Source organism: Ambystoma mexicanum, chromosome 11 (assembly GCF_040938575.1).
Source record: "Ambystoma mexicanum isolate Mex_15411 chromosome 11, UKY_AmexF1_1, whole genome shotgun sequence".
Lineage (NCBI taxonomy): Eukaryota > Metazoa > Chordata > Amphibia > Caudata > Ambystomatidae > Ambystoma > Ambystoma mexicanum.
In genome coordinates, this window is record NC_090934.1 from 307,238,380 (window position 1) to 307,257,279 (window position 18,900).

Below are 18,900 nucleotides of genomic sequence, written 5' to 3' on the forward strand. Positions count from 1 at the left end.
TTCGCCGCTTTCACTGGGAAGCTGTTACCTCCTATGGTAGAGCGTTTGTAATTAGGGACGGAGAGGCAGTTGAGACCGCTGCTGAATTGTAACGAAATGCTGCAGCCTCCAGATAACTACCTTTACACTGACCTACAACAAATGACTCATCTGTACGTTCTCTAGTTTGTTTTAAACACAAGATGCAGTATCTATTGATTTGTATGGGTTCATCTGAAAGGGACTTATATTTTGTGCAGGTACGGTAAAACTAAAACTGAAGTTATTCAGATATGATTGGATGACAACTCTTTTAAGCACTGCCTATTTGATTTTATCTACAATATGTGAAATGATCACAAAAGACCAACTTTCAACTTACCTGGTCAGTTTCCCTGGTAGTAAATTGCGCAGAGTATCCTTGCGATTTAGACTTGATCAATTGCGTACAAGGGAAAGGACTATGCACTGGAACTCAACTGATACCTCCATAATAGTGACGTGTTGCTTCTGCAGGTTGAAGGACTTGCTGGAGACTACACGGCACAGTTATGGATTGTCCTGGTCTGATATTTATAAGGCAAAGGATCTTCAGCAATTTTTTTGATTGCTTAGGCATTGATTTTTCAAAATGTTTTGGGATCAAGGGTTATGTGGGAAAGAGAAAAATGCGTTAATTATTGCTCAGTCATTTTTTGCAGGCAATTGATGTATTATCTGAAATGAATTAATGTTTTTTCGTCTGCTTGCTTACTTACTATTGTACATATTTTTGTGTTAACTTATGTAAGGTTTATTTTAAACCAGGTCACAATAAATAAAAATAATGCATGCTGAAACTTGGTCGTGGCGTGGTTGGAAAAGACATTACACTTCGTAAAAAAACTATTTTGTTAAATATATTTCTGTATGACTTTTTTCCTGTATAATGAGCCTCTCCATTTTATGTTTTTGGATTTGTTCCGTTTTGTGCACATACTTTGCATGCTGCCGAACTCTGATTCTAGTTACTAACATTTTGAACCAGGCCCTAAGTTACAACTAAGTATAATGGGAAAAATTCACATCTAATTTTTTGTTGTTAGAAATATTAACTCTAATTTTGGAATGTTGACTAGTGTCCAGTGCATGCTTTTAAAAGTGAATGTAGCCACTTCAATTATGGTGGGTGCATGCACCCACCTATCAACCCAAATGTTTCAGGATTTACCAAATGTACCATTTCTATGCTTTCACATGATAATCAATGCCTTTTTCCTCTCGCACTCCGCGCTTTGCAGTTAACCAAATGCGCAGCCAACACTTCTGCCGTAAGAAGGAACAAGTTACTTACCAGCAACTATTGTTCTCCAGCATGGGTCTGGCATGGATTCACATGCTCATGAATATTCCCCGGTGTCAGGCTGGGAATCCTCCCAAGAAAAAGCAGTTTCACTTTCACTTATAATCTGGCTTTCTCCTCTAAACCAATCACTGCACTCTAAGTCATACTGCCCCCATCCAATGACAGCCCTCTACCAAGGCCTTCCTTTGGCAGACATCTTCAGATCAGGTAGCACGTAAAGTGGCAGTATGACAAAGAAGAGCCGCAGAGGGGTCAGCGGGAGGGTTCATACGTGAATCCATGCCAGACCCATGCTAGAGAATAGTTACAGGTAAATAACTTGTTCCTTCTCCAGCAAGGGGTCTGGCATGGATTCACATGCTCATGAAACAAGAATACATAGCAATACATAACCACGGGAGGTGGCATGGCTCAACAGAAGCAAATACTCTTACCTCCGGAACAGGCTCACCTTCAAGCGAAGAGGTCGCATAGCACTGTTTGGCCGACTCTGGCATCCCTGTCGATGCAGTAGAATCTCGTGAAGGTGCATAGAACTCCACATAGCAGCCTTGCACATGTCCAGCAGGGTCACATCAGACAGGAACGCAGTCGTTGCAGCGATCACCAAGGTGGAATGGGCTGTTGGGCAGCGGTCTGTTTGCCAACCGATGTAGTGTGTGATGCAGCAGGAGAGCCACCTGGAGATGGAAGCCTGGGAAAAAGACATCCCCATGATTCATAGGACCAAAGTACACAAACAGTTGAGACGTCTTGCGAAAACTCTGTACGTGCCACATAGAACTTCAGAGCATGAGCAACCTCCAGCGAGTGCAAAGTGCATAGGCTTGAAGGGGTGCTCATGAGCCTCGTCACCACCACGTTGAGTTCCCACACTGGAGCCAGAGCAATCACCGGCAGGAAATATCGAACTTGTCGAGACGATGGGACCATAGGGAAGATATTCCTTGAGACGCGGGAGATTGCTGCCAGATGCACCTTGGTCGAGGTGTGCACTAGCCCCGCCTTGGCTAAGGACAAATATGAAAACCTGCAGGGCTGTGATCCTCAGAGGGTTGATTTTCTGCCACTAGCACCGTGTAGAGAAATACTTCAACTTGGGCCCATAGCACTAGAATCGATGACCCTCAGGCCATGGCAAGGACCTCCCTGCAGTGCACCGCCAACTCTTATCCTCTGAACTCTAGGGCTACAGGAGCCAAGCCCTCTGGTTTGGCGATGCTGACAGACGGTTCGGGCACCAAATCTGCCTCGGCAGATTTGAGATGGAGGACTCAGCGGGAGCATCAGCAGAGGGAACACATCTAGAAATGGCCTTCATACGGGAAGGAGAGCGTGTGCCCCATGCTCCTCGGCTGGCGGAACCTGCTGGCGAATTTCTGGCATTTGGAGTTCACCGCTGTCGCAAATTGATCCATTTGGGGTCTGCCCCACTTGAGGAAGAGGCCGTCCACCTGATCCTACTGGAATTCCCACTTGTGGCAGGAGTGCAACTCCCTGCTGAGGGAGTCGGCAATGGTGTTCTCGACTCCCGCCAGGTAAAAAGGGGATGAGGAACATCTCTTGGTCTCCTGCGCCCCTCTGAAAAGCACTGGGGATTCGGGGGGAGGGGGGGGCCTTGCTTCCTGATGTAGAACATTGTGGTGGCGTTGTCCGTGAAGATCCTCACCACCTTGCCCTTCAGGGATGGAAGTTATGACTCGAGGGCCCAGAACACTGCCCGCAGCTCCAGGATATTGATGTGGAGATCCTTCTCTTCCGGGAGCCAAAGGCCTCTGGCATGCATACATCCGTTGGTGCTCTCCAGCCCTCCAGGGAAGCGTCCTTCGGGACAGTCTCCTGGTATGGGGGTTTTGAAACCCTGTGCCCATGGCTCCCAAGAACTGTGTGCTGCGATGGAATGAAGCAGGACTTTGGATAATTCAGAGAATCCAAGATCCGCCAGCAGCTGAATGGTCCTTTTCGTGTGTCCGACAGCCACTTCCCTTGACTTAGCCTGGATGAGCCAGTCGAGGTACAGGTACACATGTATGCCCTGTAGACGTAGATGGTCAGCCACTGGTGCCATGCACTTCGTAAACACCCCGGGTGCCGACTCCAGGCCGCAGGGGAGGGCCTTGAATTGGTAATGACTTCCTTTCACCACAAATCGTAGAAACATCCAATGCTTCCTGTGGATTGGGACGTGGAAGTATGCGTCCTCCAGATCCCAACTACATCAAGAGGTCTCCTTCCTCCAGTTGGCCGAGCACATGCTGCAACGTGACCATCCTGATTTTTTGGGACTTGAGAAAAAAAAAAAAAAAACGTTTAAACTAACAAAAAATGCACACAACTAATAAGGGAATACAGAGAAAGACTTTAATCAAGGGGACACTTTGGGTTCATAGACAGGGGTGCTCAAAAGGTTTAATTCTAAAATGTCAAGTTTGTGCAAAGGTCTTTAAAAAGGAAGAGAAAGGGGGTTAAACGCCACTTGGCTCTTAACCAGAACCATAGGAACGGGGCATCTTCAAATACTTTATATTGTAGTCTTTGGGGTTTAACCGCATCAAGCCAGAGTTTACAGTCAAGTCGAGAAGCAATGGGTTCCAACGAAACAGTGCTGTTTGTCAACAGTATGTAAAAACAAGACGCTGGAGGTAGCACGCAATGTCAGGTCTGTGATGCTGGAAGACTAGTGTAGAGATGAAGATACTGGCCTTCAGTGACGAGCGAGCACGGCTAGCCCAACAGCGTCTGGGTACTGCACTGAAAACGGCTTGGAGTTGGAAGAAGCTGCTAACCAGTCAGGCACTGTTGCGTTGAGCACGCTAGAAGACTCTGGTCACAGATGGGAGACGTGGAGCTTTGGGTATGCAGCAAAACCGATCGTTGGAAACGGCTGAGAGTAGAGGTCAAAGTCTACTCGTGCAGTCTACTGCCCAAACCAGTGTGGGCGCAGTTTGGAAATACAGGGAATAGCAATTTCCTTTCCCAAACAGAAACCTTTGTAGAGGGCACTTTCAGGGGTTCCGTCACTTCCAGTGGCAGGGTGATGTGTACGAGTGCCTCTGTTGCAGTAGGCTAGGTCCACACTGTCTCACCCCAAATGTGCCCTTAAAGTGGGTAGGGATGAGAGCTTTCCACTTCCCTGGAGGCTTTCTGTCTTCACCTATATGGCTGAGGACTTTGTATTAGACTAACCCCCAACAGAGTTCCTAGATGAATCCTTCTAATCTTAAATTCCAAAGAATAAATCAACTAAGGGCGGGGGATTCCCGTTTAACAGGAAAAATGCTACAGCGGATTGGTCCACAGCAAGCCTTGGGGGTCCAATCATGGCTGATTTAACACTTGTCATTTGCCTGATGTCATTCCCAGAAAGCCTTGGCAGCAAGACGTGGGAAAGGTAGCAGGATGTTTAGGAAGCCATGCAAAAAACGAGATGGCAAAACATCCTCTGTGGTTTCAACTTCTTGTGGGGTACTCTTAACTCACCTAGCCACTGTATGGGAGGCTGGTTTTGAAGCTCCAGGTCCAAATTACCCCCGAGACACTTCCTGCTCTGGAGATGAAATGGAACCCCCCCCCCCCCAACCCCCGCCGGAGCAGCAAAGGGGAGGGCTTCGGGCCAACATCCAGATGGTGTTTGGTTGTAACTCAACTCAGACAAACTAAATGCACACCTAGCCTACGAGGGTCCCTGTCCACCGTGCAGACAAATGATGTGAAAGGGTTGTGGCCGTCTAGCTGTTGACTTAAGAGACACCATGGTAATCCAGACATGACTTATCTATAATTAACCTGCCATCATCCCCAGAACCCAGTTATTACAGCTAGAATTGCAGCAGGTTTGCGGAGTGCACATGTGACCTTTGGCCTTCACTGTTGCCACTGCAATGCAGGCCCAAGGGATGTCATTAAACTGTCCCTACATTGGCTTATTGTGGACCCCAACTCCTATTAATATCTCCATCCAAACATGTTAGCAGTCCTTCAGGCGTTCTAGTTTGACACACTTAACCTAGAGGCGAATCCTGTACCCAGTTAGCTTTGCTAATAAAAGTATTGAACTACATGCTCTGTGTTTCAAGTTTCGCATTGCTCACATTGTAAACCATGCTCGAACAGAAGACCACGATAGAGAAGGCTAGAAAATGCTGATATAGCTAAAAGGCCAGAGGGGTTAATCAAGTTCATTAAAATAAATTACTCCAATTGCTGGTATCCCCCTTGACTGTATTGTATCTCTTGCTTGGGCTGCACATAGGTCAATGTCCAAACAGGTAGGATTCTCTTGCTTAATCCCTTAATCCCAACAAAAAAATTGGATAAAGCATCTGAGAAATAGCCCCTTGAAACATAGATACCACAAATCCTTCCCAATAGGCTGGCTCAAGTCCTTCGCACTTCATTAAAACCCCAACCAAACAGGATTTATTGAAGGGAGAAGCATTCATGAAAACATCAGGAGGGCAAGAGAAGTCACTAAACTGGACAAACAAATGGGTAGGGAATATGCTAGATAAACCACACTCAAGAGTCAGGTTGAGTTAAATCCGGAAGTGTACTTACAAAACGTCCTTTTCTGTGACAAGAGTCACCGGGTGATGAACTCAACACATATTCCACCATGCTGACGCCGAGTCCTCCACTCTCCGATCGAGGCGATAGCACAGAACTGACTTCACTGTTGACATGGAAACCCTGATGACCAGGTCGTCGTTGAACCATGATTGGCTGGGAAACAGAATGATCTGCATAAAGGAGCATAAACAGCACATTGTTATACAGCCAGTCAATTTTACTCAAATAGAAACTGATCAACAATACAATTTTAATTCAATCAGGATGTTTGGCAGAACTACAGTATTACCATTTAGGAAGGAACCCCCCATTAAGCATTTACGATTGTGGTACCATCTACCACTGGACCCTACTCCCAATGAATGCTACCCTAATTTCTAAAAAGGTATAATTCCTGCTCTGGACAGTTTGGTCCCTTGGTGTTTAGGGTCTCTGTGGAGGGCCACATGACTTCCTTTCTCGCAGGGTTCACTTTCCTGGTCAATTTAACATCAACCCATGTTATAGTGATTTATAGTAACTTCTGTTTCAAGATGGCCAGAACCATCCCACTTTTGAAATAATATACCCTAGATCACTAACACAGAAAACCTCCAGCTTACACTTCAACACTCACTTGGCTAAATTCACAGTAAAAGCTATGACGAGCCAGCTAGATAACTTAATGAAGGCTATCGCTTTTCTTGCCCAAGGAGGGTTCCACTCTGCCAGAGGGAAAGAATATATTCTAGTCTCTGTACTAGATGGCAGCTTGCTGATAGTGGAAGACTGCTTGCAGCTCGGCATCCTATTGTATTTGTCAGCAAATATTGGGAGGACTTGGAAGGGTAGGCGTTTGTGGTACGGCAATTTCAGTGTCTTTTCTGACTGAGCCGACACAATATCAGTCTCCTCACAGTCAGACCCCATGCTGTGACATTAGTACCAAAGGGCTCATCCCTTTTCCTGCTAATATATTATGTATGTTTAGCCTCTGGGTCTCATCCTATCCTTGGGGGTTTCTTTTTTCCTAGGAGTCTGCTCCTGCAGCAAGGCAATGATTCTTTAGCATGTTCCAAGCGATACTTCCTCTCTGTCTAAAACTGCACGAGCCAGCACTGTGTGTGGTTGAACTCCAACAATACCGATGACCTGGTATTGGGTGACCCAGGCCTGCTCCATTCTGGCTCTTTTCCATTGGTGCTGATGCCTCCCTCCCAATTAATTGAACAAAGGATTTTAAAGTTAACACATGCTGTCTCACTTTTCACATTTTTACAGCAGTTAGCACAGGTTACTACTTTTAGGTGAGGATTTTGCATAAGTCTGCCTTTCCTTTTATCAGAACTTCACACCACTCAGGTCATCAGTTTCCAGTCCAGTTTCCAGGCCAGACAACGCCCTTCATCTGGGTTGCCAAGCATTTTGGTTGTGGCACCTGCATATTGTGCAATTACAACAGCCTGCTTCCTCAGCGGTCACTTTGGACGCATCTCTCAAACCCTGCGATGTCGACTTGCTTTCTGTTATTGCAGTGTTGGCATTTAGGGCTTTTGTAGAAATAATCGGGCAAACTATAGTAGTGGCCTTAAAATGAACTGTACCTTGGTTTCTGCTATTAGATCCAGCTCTGAACTTACCCTGAACTAGGAAAGCATACAGGAGAAGGGTCAAGGTTATTAGTGTGGCAGAAAGGAGGTAAGAATTAAGTATTGAACAGAAGGAGTTATTCATCAATTATTTCGATTGGATGCCATGCAAACAATGGACCTAGTTAATACAATTTCACGGATAGCATTAATCAACTCATCAACCAAGCGGAGGGGGCCAGAGTGATAAAAGGTTTTATTTTTTATTAGACTGCAGGGTATTTCGACTAAGGGAGATCACCAACTAGTCCCTCAACCTCCTGTGGTTTCACTTAAACCAAGGCCAGGCTTACGTATTCCTCCCAGCGACGTCTTGCAACTAGTGATCAGTACCACCTACAGTCTAATGCAGCCCATCCTAATGGAGCGGGCCTAAACATTGTATGATATACATGTTATGTCATTTATAACAAACCTGTACACAAGTGTTTAAGAGCGACAAGACAAGGGAGGGAAGACAGGACAATCTAACTAGGCCTTGTGTAAGTCAGATCGTGCAAGTGTGCCAATGCAATAGTGCAGGGGGAAGGCAGAGGGGAAGTGCCAGGTAGAGGGAAGGGCAATCAGGACAGAATGCGCAGTTCTGGGTAAGTGCAAGGTGGCAGGGGACTGTAGGGGTTACAGTTACATCCTTTAAGTGCGCAGTAGGCCCAGAGGCAGTGCAGGGGGGGGGGGGGGGGGTAATCACGGAGAAGCCTGGTATCCAGTGAGACTGAAGGAAGCCAAGCAACTGGTCAGCGCAGCAGATGATAGGTCAGCAAGGGAAGGTGAAAGCGGAGGAGAAAAGGAAGGTCTTGAGCGGCTTTCAGAACTTCAGGCAGTCCAGCTCAAGTTTGACATGGAGGCCATCCCAGAGGGAGACAACTACACAGGAGAGAGCTAAACCCCACTCTGCCTGGAGAAGCGTCTGACCCTCAGAGTTGGAGGTGGCTAAGCAAAAGGCTCGAGAAGGAAGGTATTTTGGAAGAGTTGGATGAAGTGAGGGCCCAGGCACTAGAAAGCCTTGTGGACGGTGCAAAGGGTCTTGAACTTGATCCTTGCAGCCACTTGGAGCCAGTGGAGAGAGTTCAGGGCTGGAGAGATATGGTCCCTGGGCGGTATCAGATAATAATATCCCCATATATATGGTCGCCGTATTATTTGGGTGACCATATATATGGGGGCAGGGGCAAAAAAAAAATTTCAAAAAAAGTTTGGGGGTTGCGGGGGTGTCCCCCGCATGTTCCATGCAATAATGTCGCCACAAAAAAAGGCCATTTGTCGGCGATATTTTTGCATGGCGAGATTTTTGTGGCGACATTACTACATGGAACCCCCCGGGCTTGAGGCCAAGGATAGGTCTAGCAGTCCTGTTCTGTATTAGTTGAAGAAAAAAGAGAATAGAGGAAGGCAGATTGAGAAAGGCTGTTGCAGTGGTCCAGCCTAGATAGAACCAGGGCTCTGGAGACAGTGATCTTCTGGGGGACATGAGAAAAGGAAGAATAAGGTTACTCACCGTAGTGACCACCTTACTCCTAGCCAATAGTCCCCTTTCCTCCATACTTATGGGGCAATCCGCTGTCCTGTGGGACGGGACCGAAGCACTTTGTAAAAAGGATCACATTTTTTCAAAAATGTGTCCTTCCTCTCTGTATGCGGGGTAGCACACGCAGCCATTACCCCACCCACCTTACCTCCGCCCAGCGCATCGCCCATCAGTCCTTTTCTATCGCCAGGTCAGAGACCTTTAAGCAATAATAGAAGAACCTTAGAGGGGACAGCGGGCGGGCGTATGAAGGAAAGGGGACTATGGACTAGGAGTAAGGTGGTCATTATGGGGAGTAACCTTATTAAACTCCTATGTGCCGTCCCATTTCCTCTGGAAATATGGGAAATTCCCAAGCACTCCTCACAGGAACTATGGGTGGGTGGATGGAAACCCACTACTGAAAAAGGTTTTTTAGCACAGCCTGGCCAAATTGAGCATCAGATCTGGAGCTCAGGCCGATGGAGGCCCAGGTAGCCGCTTTCGCGATGGTCTCCCAGGCGACATACTTTTGAAATGCAATAGCAGCTGCCTTGCCCAGTACCAGGTGTACGTGAATCCCTTTAGGAGGTTGGAGACCGTTAACAGTGTAAGACTCCATAATACAGGCAGCAATCCATCTGGAGATAGTCGCTATGGAGGACCGTTTACCCTGCGGGTTACCAAAGGTCACCAATAGTTGACAACTTCTCCCAAATTCAGATGTTTTGTCCAGATAGAACTTAAGAGCTCTTCTAACATCCAGGCAATGCAAAACCCTCTCGGCTTCTGAAGCCGGGTTTGGGAAGAAGACGGGCAAGGAGATTGACTGATTTAGATGAAAATCAGAGCCCCCTTTTGGCAGGAAAGAAGGATTCATCTTCAGGACAACTTTATCCTTGTGGAAAACCAAGAAGGGGTGCTCCACCGACAAAGCCTGGAGCTCACTCACACGTCTTGCCGAAGTCACAGGGACCAAGGAGGACACTCCACGAAAGGTGCTTAAGATCTACTGTAGCCATTGGCTCAAAAGGCTTATGGCACAAGGCCCCAAGGACCACGTTCAGATCCCACATCGGATGCGGTTTGCGAACAGGAGGGTAAAGACGCTTTAGACCCGCAAAGTGCCTTTTAACCACTGGATTTGATAGTGAAAAAGAGCACTGGTCCATGGACAAGTAGGCGGCAACAGCCAAAAGAAGTCCTGCATGAGAGGACATGAATGCCCGGCTAGTTAAGAGATGAAGGCACCATGTCGATCATAGCCACCCTGGGGTCCAGTTGTTCGGCTAAGCACCAGTTGCAGAAACAAAGCCATTTGCTCCTGTATTGAGATCTCGTCGAGGGCTTCCTGGCTGCCTGAATAATGTGCAGGTTATCAGCAGACAGGTCGAGATGTTCTAAAGATCTCAACTCCGGCACCATGCCACCAAGCTGAACGATTGTGGGCAGGGGTGCCACAGTTGAAGCAGGTCAGGAACCAACAGAAGCTTGATCGGTGCACACACCAACAGATGTTGAAGCTCTGAAAACCAGAACCTAGCCGGCCACCACTGAGCTATGAGCAGAAGATAACAGTTCATGGTGTTCCTCAGTTTGCAAATCTGCTGATGAATCAGAGGCAGAGGTGGAAAAGCATTGGCCCTAATGTTGTGCCAGGGAATCTCGAGAGCATCTCCCAGAGAGGAGGCTCCCAGCCCGTTTCTGGAGGCAACCAGAGGAAGTTTCCTGTTGGCCGACATTGGGAAGAGGTCCACTTCTGGAGTGCCCCAACACTGGAAGATCTGTAAGAGGACCTCCACTTTCAATTCCCACTCATAACTGACCATCAGTTGTCGGCTGAGGGCATCTGCAGTACCATTCAGCTGGCCCGGGATGTGTACTGCCACCAGACAGATGCTATGCTGAACTACCCATTCCCAAATCCGATTTGCAAGATCCACAAGAGGAGGGGAGTTGATACCCCCCTGCTTGTTGATTTAAAACATGGACACCACATTGGCCGTGTGGACACAGACCACTTGGTTGACAATGACCGGCCTGAACGCCTTTAGCGCCATGAAGATCGCCAGGAGCTCCAGGTGATTTATATGGAGGGGCTCATCTTGGGGCGACCAGAGATCGGAAACTTGAAGCTCCAACTTTGCACCCCACCCCAGAAGGGATGTGTCGTGATTGTCAGCAGCCGAGCGGGGTCCTGAAAAGCTGCAGCGATTGCCGAGAGACTACCACCACAAAAGGTCTGCTCTCATGAAAGCTGGAATCGATATCACTTTGGAGTCCAGATCCACAGCTTAACGCCAAGAACTGCGAAGAGCCATCTGCGTCCGCCTCATCTTGAGCTAAACAAGAGGAAGAGCCAATACACACCAAGGCCCAGAAGCCTCTGGAACCACTAGCCCGACATGCTCTCCGACTGCACAAAGACCTGACACGTGGCCACCAGATCCGCCATTCTGTCCCCGGTGAGGTACACTCTGCAGTCGAAAGTGTTCCAACGACAACCGAGGAAAATCAGGTCTTGAGAGACCATCATGGAGGATTTCTGCCAGTTCACTGACAGCCCAAGGTGGAACAGGAGCTGGAGGAGAGACAAGGTTGCTCGAGGCTTTCAGCGGACAAGGACTGCGCAGTAGCCAATCGTCCAAATACGGATACACGTGGATACCCTGAAGCCGAAGATAAACTGCGATAACAGACATCTTCGTAAAGACAAGCGGTGCCGGGCTGTGGCCAAAAGGGAGCACTCTGAACTGGAAGTGCTCCTCCCCCACGGAAAACCATAGGCATCTCTGATGCGGATTCCAGATCAGGATATGCATCTATGCATCCTGGAGGTCCACCACACTCAGCCAATCGCCCTTCTGTAAAGAGGACTTTATTGGACAGGGCGTGATCATCTTGAATTTCTCTTGAGATAGAGAGATTGAACTGGGAATCTAGGATGGTGTGCAGGCCAGCCTGATTGGGTTTGGGCACCGCAAACAGCCGGGAATTGAAGCCCTCCCCTCGCTCCCCTAGCGGAACGGGTTCCACCGCCCTGGGATCCAGTAACTTCTGAATCTCGGCTCTGAGTAAGGGCCACCCCGACTACTGGAAGGGAGGATTCATGGATGGGGTAGGGGCAAGGGGTAAGCGGAAGCCCGCACGAGCGACTGACAAGATGCACTGGTCCTTTATGATGGTCTGCCACGACTCCCAATGAGACGCAATGCGTCCTCCCACGGGGTCTTGTGCGAGCACAGAGAAACTTCATTTAGCTGGTTTTTGGTAGCGGTGCCACCTGAAGAGGAGGCTGAGGAACGGGAGAAAAAAACCGGCTCTGTTGCTGCCATCAGCAGGAATTTCCCGATGGGGTATCAACCCTGCGGGACCTTCGTTCCAGAAAACCCATGAAACCAGAGGAAGGCTGAGGAAGGCTGAGGCTGCAAGGACGTTCTCTGTGCCCTGAAAGGCGGTTTCACCAGGACAGACAAGGACTTGGCGGTCTGAGTGCTATCCTAAATTTTGGATAGTTCAACGTCCATTGTGGAATGAAAAAAACTCCTTGCCATCAAAGGACAGGTCAAAAACCTTATCCTGCACCTCATTGGAGAACTTGGTGGCGTGCAGCCAAGCCTGACGAGAGGTGTTCACGCCAAGCATGAGGCCCCAGGCCGAGGTGACGACATGATGCGCCGCAGCCTCCAGCATATCCTGCGCCAGGACCCTAGCATCTGACAATCCCGCTCTGAAATCCTCTAGCTTTTCAGCGGGAATAAATTGCTCAAATTCCGACAGATCTTTCCACATTTTCATATTCGTCCCGCTAACACTAGTTCTGTGGCAGGTCTGGATTGTAAAGTGGCAGCAGCCACTACCGTGGAGGAGGTGGGCGCAAACAACGCCAAAGCCACCTCTTCCGAAGAATGGAGCCTCTAACGCGTGTCAATCTTACCGACAAACAGTCCAGAGTCTGGTTTTTCCCCAAACTTTATAGACCTTGGCCAAAACGTCCTTCAGCAAGAACAAGCCGTTACACTCCGAAAGAGACAAGGTGAACGCCCCCGAAAGCATGCCCTCTGGCGGAGCGGGTGCCTCGGGTACTGAAACATCCAATAGACCTGTCCAGCACCCGGTCGTGAAAGGCTCCGACAGGAGAGGGGCTGGTCATCGCTGTCCTGATCCTCTAGTGTGTCCAACAGATCCGGCTCAGGCTGAGTTGCTTCAGGCACCACTACAGACTTGTCCACTTGAGACAGCAGAGGCAAGGGAGGAAGAGTCAGGGGGAGGTCCAGCCGGTAAAGGAGGCACCGGCGGTACCACAGGTGCCGCAGCTGGGACCGTAGGCGCAGGCATATCTCCCTAAACAAGCCTCGAAAATACTCCTTCATGGGGTCGGAATGCATAAGTCTTTGAAACTTGCCGAAAAAGACGTCCTCCGCCGATGATTTTGGCGCAACTGGAGGAGGCCTCATGAGCAGAGTAATTCCAGGGACGCAAGGGAGAGGGTTGCCAAGAGGGCCCTTTCCCACTGGTGTCCACATAAATGAAGGGCGCCGATGCCACAGGAAGCGAGACATTGTGCAGTAGGAGCATCCGAGCGTTCCAGTCAAACTGGACGAAAAGGAGGTGCACAAGGAAATCTATGTTCACCTGAAAACCCACTCCCCACACCTAGGGCCGATAGCGTAGTTGTAAGGGAGGTATCCAAAATGGCTGCCAAACTCATGGCTGGAGCGGCCACCATTTTGTCGGCACCTGAGGAGAACTGCGACACGTGTGGAAGTGAGGCAGGGGTCTCCACAGGTGGGTCAGAGGTCTTCATCTTAGCCTTAATACAAGGAAACTCAGCCGAGCCGGTACTGCGTGGCCTAGAATGTTTTTGAGACATGCCATCAGCCAGAAAGGCCTTCAGTGGAAGTACCTCGGCACCGCAGGTAATGGAGCAATTCCGGTCCAAGACATCACTCCGTGCCCCCTCAAAAGGTCTGGTGTCACCGCTTGAACGGGAGCGATGAGGAACACACCTCACCGACAAGACCTTAACAGGCCTCTCAGAACTGTCAGTCACCCTAGCCTCCAAACAAGGGGCCTCGGACCCGAGCCCGGTATCTAAAGACCTTTGACCACGGGCCTTGAACTTTCGTTCGGTACCAACAGCCTCAACTGAGGCCTCAGGGCGTACCCCAGTGTTATTTACAGGAAGCTCCAGCTTAGGAGATCTCAAAGCAAGCTCTGGTACCCGCCGCCACAGCAGAACTGGGCTCACAAATAGGCCCCACAGGAGGGGCCTCGGATAGTAATCTGGTGTCAATAGGCACCTTAAGGAGGCCATCTGAGAAACTCTGTACACTTTTAAGGCCTAGAAGGCACCTCAAGACAAGCCCCGTGAATGGAGCTTTTTATGCTCCTTCCTGACTGGGAAGGAGTCCCCGGCCGGTGTGCTCTAAAAATTAAAGAACTCACCGGGCGTTTCTTTTCTTCGATGAAGGTATAAAAATGCAATGGGGGAGCATGCTGGAACACCACCTCCCACCGCTCCAAACGACGTTGAAGCGCCCGGACTAAAAGGGAGTTGCAGTAAAAGCATGATTACCACCGGTGGTCCTGACCCAAGCACTCTAAACAAAGAGGATGGGGATCCACCCTACCGAAGCGTCGCTGACGAGAACAAGTAGTATGAAAATCTAACTGAAATGGCATACACGGACTCGCGACCACGAAGCCGGAGCAGGAGAGGACACTGGAAAGAAAAAATCTTCCAAAGATGCAAGTGCATCCAGTCCCGAACGAGTTGAGAAAAGGACTGATGGGCAATGCGCTAGGCTGAGCTAAGGAGGGCGGGTTACGGCCGCGTGTGGTACGCCGGGGAAAATGGAGGAAGGACACATTTTTGAAAAATGTGATGCTTTTTACAAAGTGCTCCGGTCCCGTCCCACAGGACGGCGGAATGTCCCCTAAGTAAGAAGGAAAGGGGACGGGACTTAGGAGTATACCACTGAGGAGGCACAGCTGGTAGTGTGCCTTCTTGGCATTGGCAAGGTCAGTGATGTGAGGAGAGAAGGAGAGGGAGGAGAGAAGGAAAGGAGTCGAAAATGACACCAAGGTTTTTTTCGCCTCACAGGAAAAGCAGGAGCAGGGATCCCAATGAGAAGAATCTCAGTCTTACTGGCATTAAAGTGGAGATCGTTGGAGGCACATCAATCATGAATCGCGGAAAGACAGTCACAAATCAACGAGTGAGGAGATGAGGCTAAGGAGAGCTTAAAGAGAGCACCCAGTCATCCACATAACAGTGAAAGGGGGCAGCCAGCGTGAGGATAGAGCACTGGGGAATACCACACGTAGCTAGAGGTGGTGGAGAGAAACTATGACCTGGGGGGTGGGGGATCTGAGGTCAACCACTCCATGGCCTGATCCGTGATGCCCAGGTTCTCTCAGTCGAATGATCAGGATGGTGTGAATGACCATGTCAAATGCAAATGAAAGGTCAAGGAGAATGAGGACCGAAGGAAGGCTGGAGTCAAGATTAGAGAGCCGATCTCCCTGGGTATTCATGAGAGCAGTTTCCATGCCTCTGTCCGCTCTGAAGCCAGACGGATGATCATGGAGAGAACCACCAGATTCAGTGTAGAGTGCAAGCTGGGAGATACCCAGCTTTTCCAGGAGTTTGTGCTGTAAAGTAGTGAAGAGATCGGGCGATAGTTTGCTGGATAGGTAAGATCGGCAGAAGGCTTAAGGTGGGGGTTCACAAGGAGTGCTTGAGGAGAAAGGGGAAAGATCCAGTGGTGAAAGTGATTTTTTTTTGGCTGGCTAAATTGAATTAACATTAACTGTAAGAGCATTTTGCAGCACCATACCAACCGATAGAGAAATATTACAAGGCATATTGTCCAAACCTTGGTTATCAATATTAGGAACAGATGGAGAGCTCATTAAATGGGGGAGGCAATATAACAGTAGCAGCCTTGGAGGACACTAACGAGGCTTCAACAAGTCTTTCGGAGTCAGGATTGGTGAAGTCCGACATATTCCTATCGGCTTGGCTTTTGAGGGGCAAACATTGCCAAAGCCAAAGTCCCGGATATCACCAGCGGGAGTGTTGGAGAATTTTCTTTTTTTTATAGGACAATTTTCCTTTTGGCCGCGTGACAAGGCTTGTTGGGGGGTTTTAGCAAGACCTTCATTTTTGTCCATAGACTGATGTGTCACGCAATCGACTAGGTGACGGCATGTCAGAGCATAGTGAGTATATTCTAGCTCTTTTTTGTGACATGCATAAAGCAGTAGGCTGCCTGTATGTTTAAGTAAAGAGTGGATTTCCACGAAAGAAAAAAAAAAAAGAAAAAAAACGCAATAACTAGAGGGAAGCACCGAGCATTGTGCGCCGCAGCGAAGCGGCGCTTCCTCAGTGCGCGCACGCTGGTGCGCGTTGATATTGGCCTGAGTCAGACATGGCTAGCAATCACGTAACACTATAAAATAAGAACGTGATATTAAAACTAGGGCTAAATGAAATTAGCAGAATAAAGTCTATAGATCTTGAGGTGATGAAATACCGTTTGTCAGCCGTTCATTCGTTCGAACAGTCTCAGCAGTTAGGTCGAGTTGGCAGTCCCATATAATTTTGCTTTCCTTCTAAGTTGGAATGCTACAATTTGTGCATAAGTCGGAAGTTACTGCGAATAGGAGCTTCTTAGCATGCGTCTCCTTTTCCCGTGTCCTTTTAGTCTAGCTGCAGTGAATTCTGGGTCTTGCGGTCCTATAAGAGGAAAGAATTCTGGCCAGAAGAAAGGCTGGTAGGCATTGGGAAACTGGCAGCAATACCTAGATGAACCACCAAGTCGCTCTCAGAGGAGGGAAGTAGGTACCAGTAACTCCCTCACCTCTAGGGTAGGATTGGCTCAGACATATGCCCTGGTAGGTCACCAACCCCAGATAAGGAAAGTCACAGTGCGTACCCCCCGGAAAATCTTTCGGCGTCTGCGTCGATACGCCGCCCTCGAGGACCTCAGACGGCCGACGTCAATGGATGTTATAAGTAGGAAGCACAACGCCCGTAGCCTCAGTTGTAGTTTTTTCCCAGAACATGTGGCACCAGTCTTCTGCCCGTCTGACCACACAAAGCCTTGCGGAGACGTAAGCTGCAATCGCATAAGAAATTCTGTAGCGGGGAAGGCAGGGAGGTAGCGATATGGAATACGTCGTCGGACCATCCCATCGAAAGAACGTTAACAGGTAACAATAACTTCGAGGGGATAGGGTTCTCCGACGTATTCCATATCCATGACAGACTCGCAAAGCAGTACCAATGCAAGGAGGTGCGAAAAGAATTTAGAAAACAAATTTAGAATGCCCAATCAAATTTTGATTAAAGGACCGCCTTGCCAAAGGCCTGATCCTCCTCCCGGATGGAATCGAGGGAGTAGTGATGTACAAAAGTATGTACCGAAGCCCAGGTGGCTGCATCACAGATGTTACGAATAGGAACACCCCTCTGTAGGGCAGTAGAGGCAGCCATACCCCTGGTAGAATGGGCCCGTAAGCCAACCGGTGGGTCCTTACCCGCCAAGCAGTAACACTCTGAGATAGCCAAAATAATCCAGCGAGACAAAGTCTGTTTTGTCACAGCTTGTCCCAAACGCTTTCCAGCGTAACCAATGAAGAGTTGATCGTCCACTCTGACCCGGGACATGCGTGAAATATAAAAGCTTAACGCTCTCCTAGGATCAAGCCTATGGAGCCCCTCCTCTTCCTTACCAAGATGTGGAGGAGGATAAAACGGCGGAAGAACGGAAGTACGAACTCCAAGGACAACCCTGTCCTTACGAAACAGTGAAGGGTGGCTTAACTGAAAGTGCCTGTAACTCACTCACTCTGCGAGCAGAAGGGACCGCAACCAAAAACACAGTTTTCAGAGTTAACAGTCTCAAAGGGCAAGAATGCAAAGGCTCAAACGGAGTACCCATCAGAAACTCGAGAACAAGGTTCAAATCCCAACCGGGCACCTGGAAAGGTGACAGAGGGAACACATTAGTGAGCCCTTTCAGAAACTGAAAACTTAAAGGAATTTTAAAATAGAACACTCTTCAGACGTGCGCTTAAATATGGACAGCGCCGCCAGGTAACCTTTAATGGTACCCACTTGAAAGCCCCTGTGGGCCAAAGAAAGCAAAAAAGACAGAACCATGGGAATGTCAGATGCAAAAGGATCCACATTCTTAACCCTGCACTAGTCACAGAACTTACGGCAACAGTACAGGGGCTTTGTTGCTGGCAGTCTGGCTGAGAGCAACACCTCCATAACGCCTTCAGGGCGGACCCAATCCTTATACCTCAACCTTTCAGAAATCAAGCGTGAAGGTTGAGGGATATGACCTCTGGATGGAGAACCTGACCCCCCCCCCCCTCCCGTGAGAGCAGATCGTCTCGGTAGGGAAGACGATGTGGAGGGCAGATGAAGTCGAGAAGGTCCGGGTACCACGTCCTTCGGGCCCACGCCGGAGCAATGAGGATCATCCGGGAACCGAACTTCCATAACCTCTGCAGCACTTGCGGAACAACGGGGACTGGAGAAAACGCGTACAGCAGTGGGAATGACCACTCCACCACGAACGCGTCTCCCAAGGCTCCTTTCGGAGGAATTTCCCGCGAGCAGAAGCTCTCGCACTTTCGGTTGACACTGGAGGCGAAGAGATCCACTTGAGGGGTCCCCCAAAGGGCAAAGATCTCCAGGAGAATCTGAGCCAACTCCCACTCGTGAGATATCACGCTCTGCCTGCTCAGAGCGTCGGCAGTCTCGTTTTCGTCTCCGGCCAGATGAACTGCCGATATCAAAACTTCCTGCTGGATTGCCCAGAACCAGAGCTGCATCGCCTCGCTGCACAGAGGAA

The 18,900-nt window shown here is 49.0% G+C and overlaps 1 protein-coding gene across 16 annotated transcripts in view; it reads right to left on the minus strand.

The window, feature by feature from the left end:
• The window catches only part of PUM1 (pumilio RNA binding family member 1), a 1,312,543-nt gene that overhangs the window by 997,438 nt on the left and 296,205 nt on the right, over positions 1-18,900 (minus strand). For all 16 annotated transcript variants that reach the window (XM_069623037.1, XM_069623034.1, XM_069623036.1 and 13 more), the window contains one exon: positions 5,882-6,063. In XM_069623037.1, the coding sequence (XP_069479138.1) occupies positions 5,882-6,063 (182 nt within the window). The remainder of the gene's footprint in view (positions 1-5,881; positions 6,064-18,900) is intronic.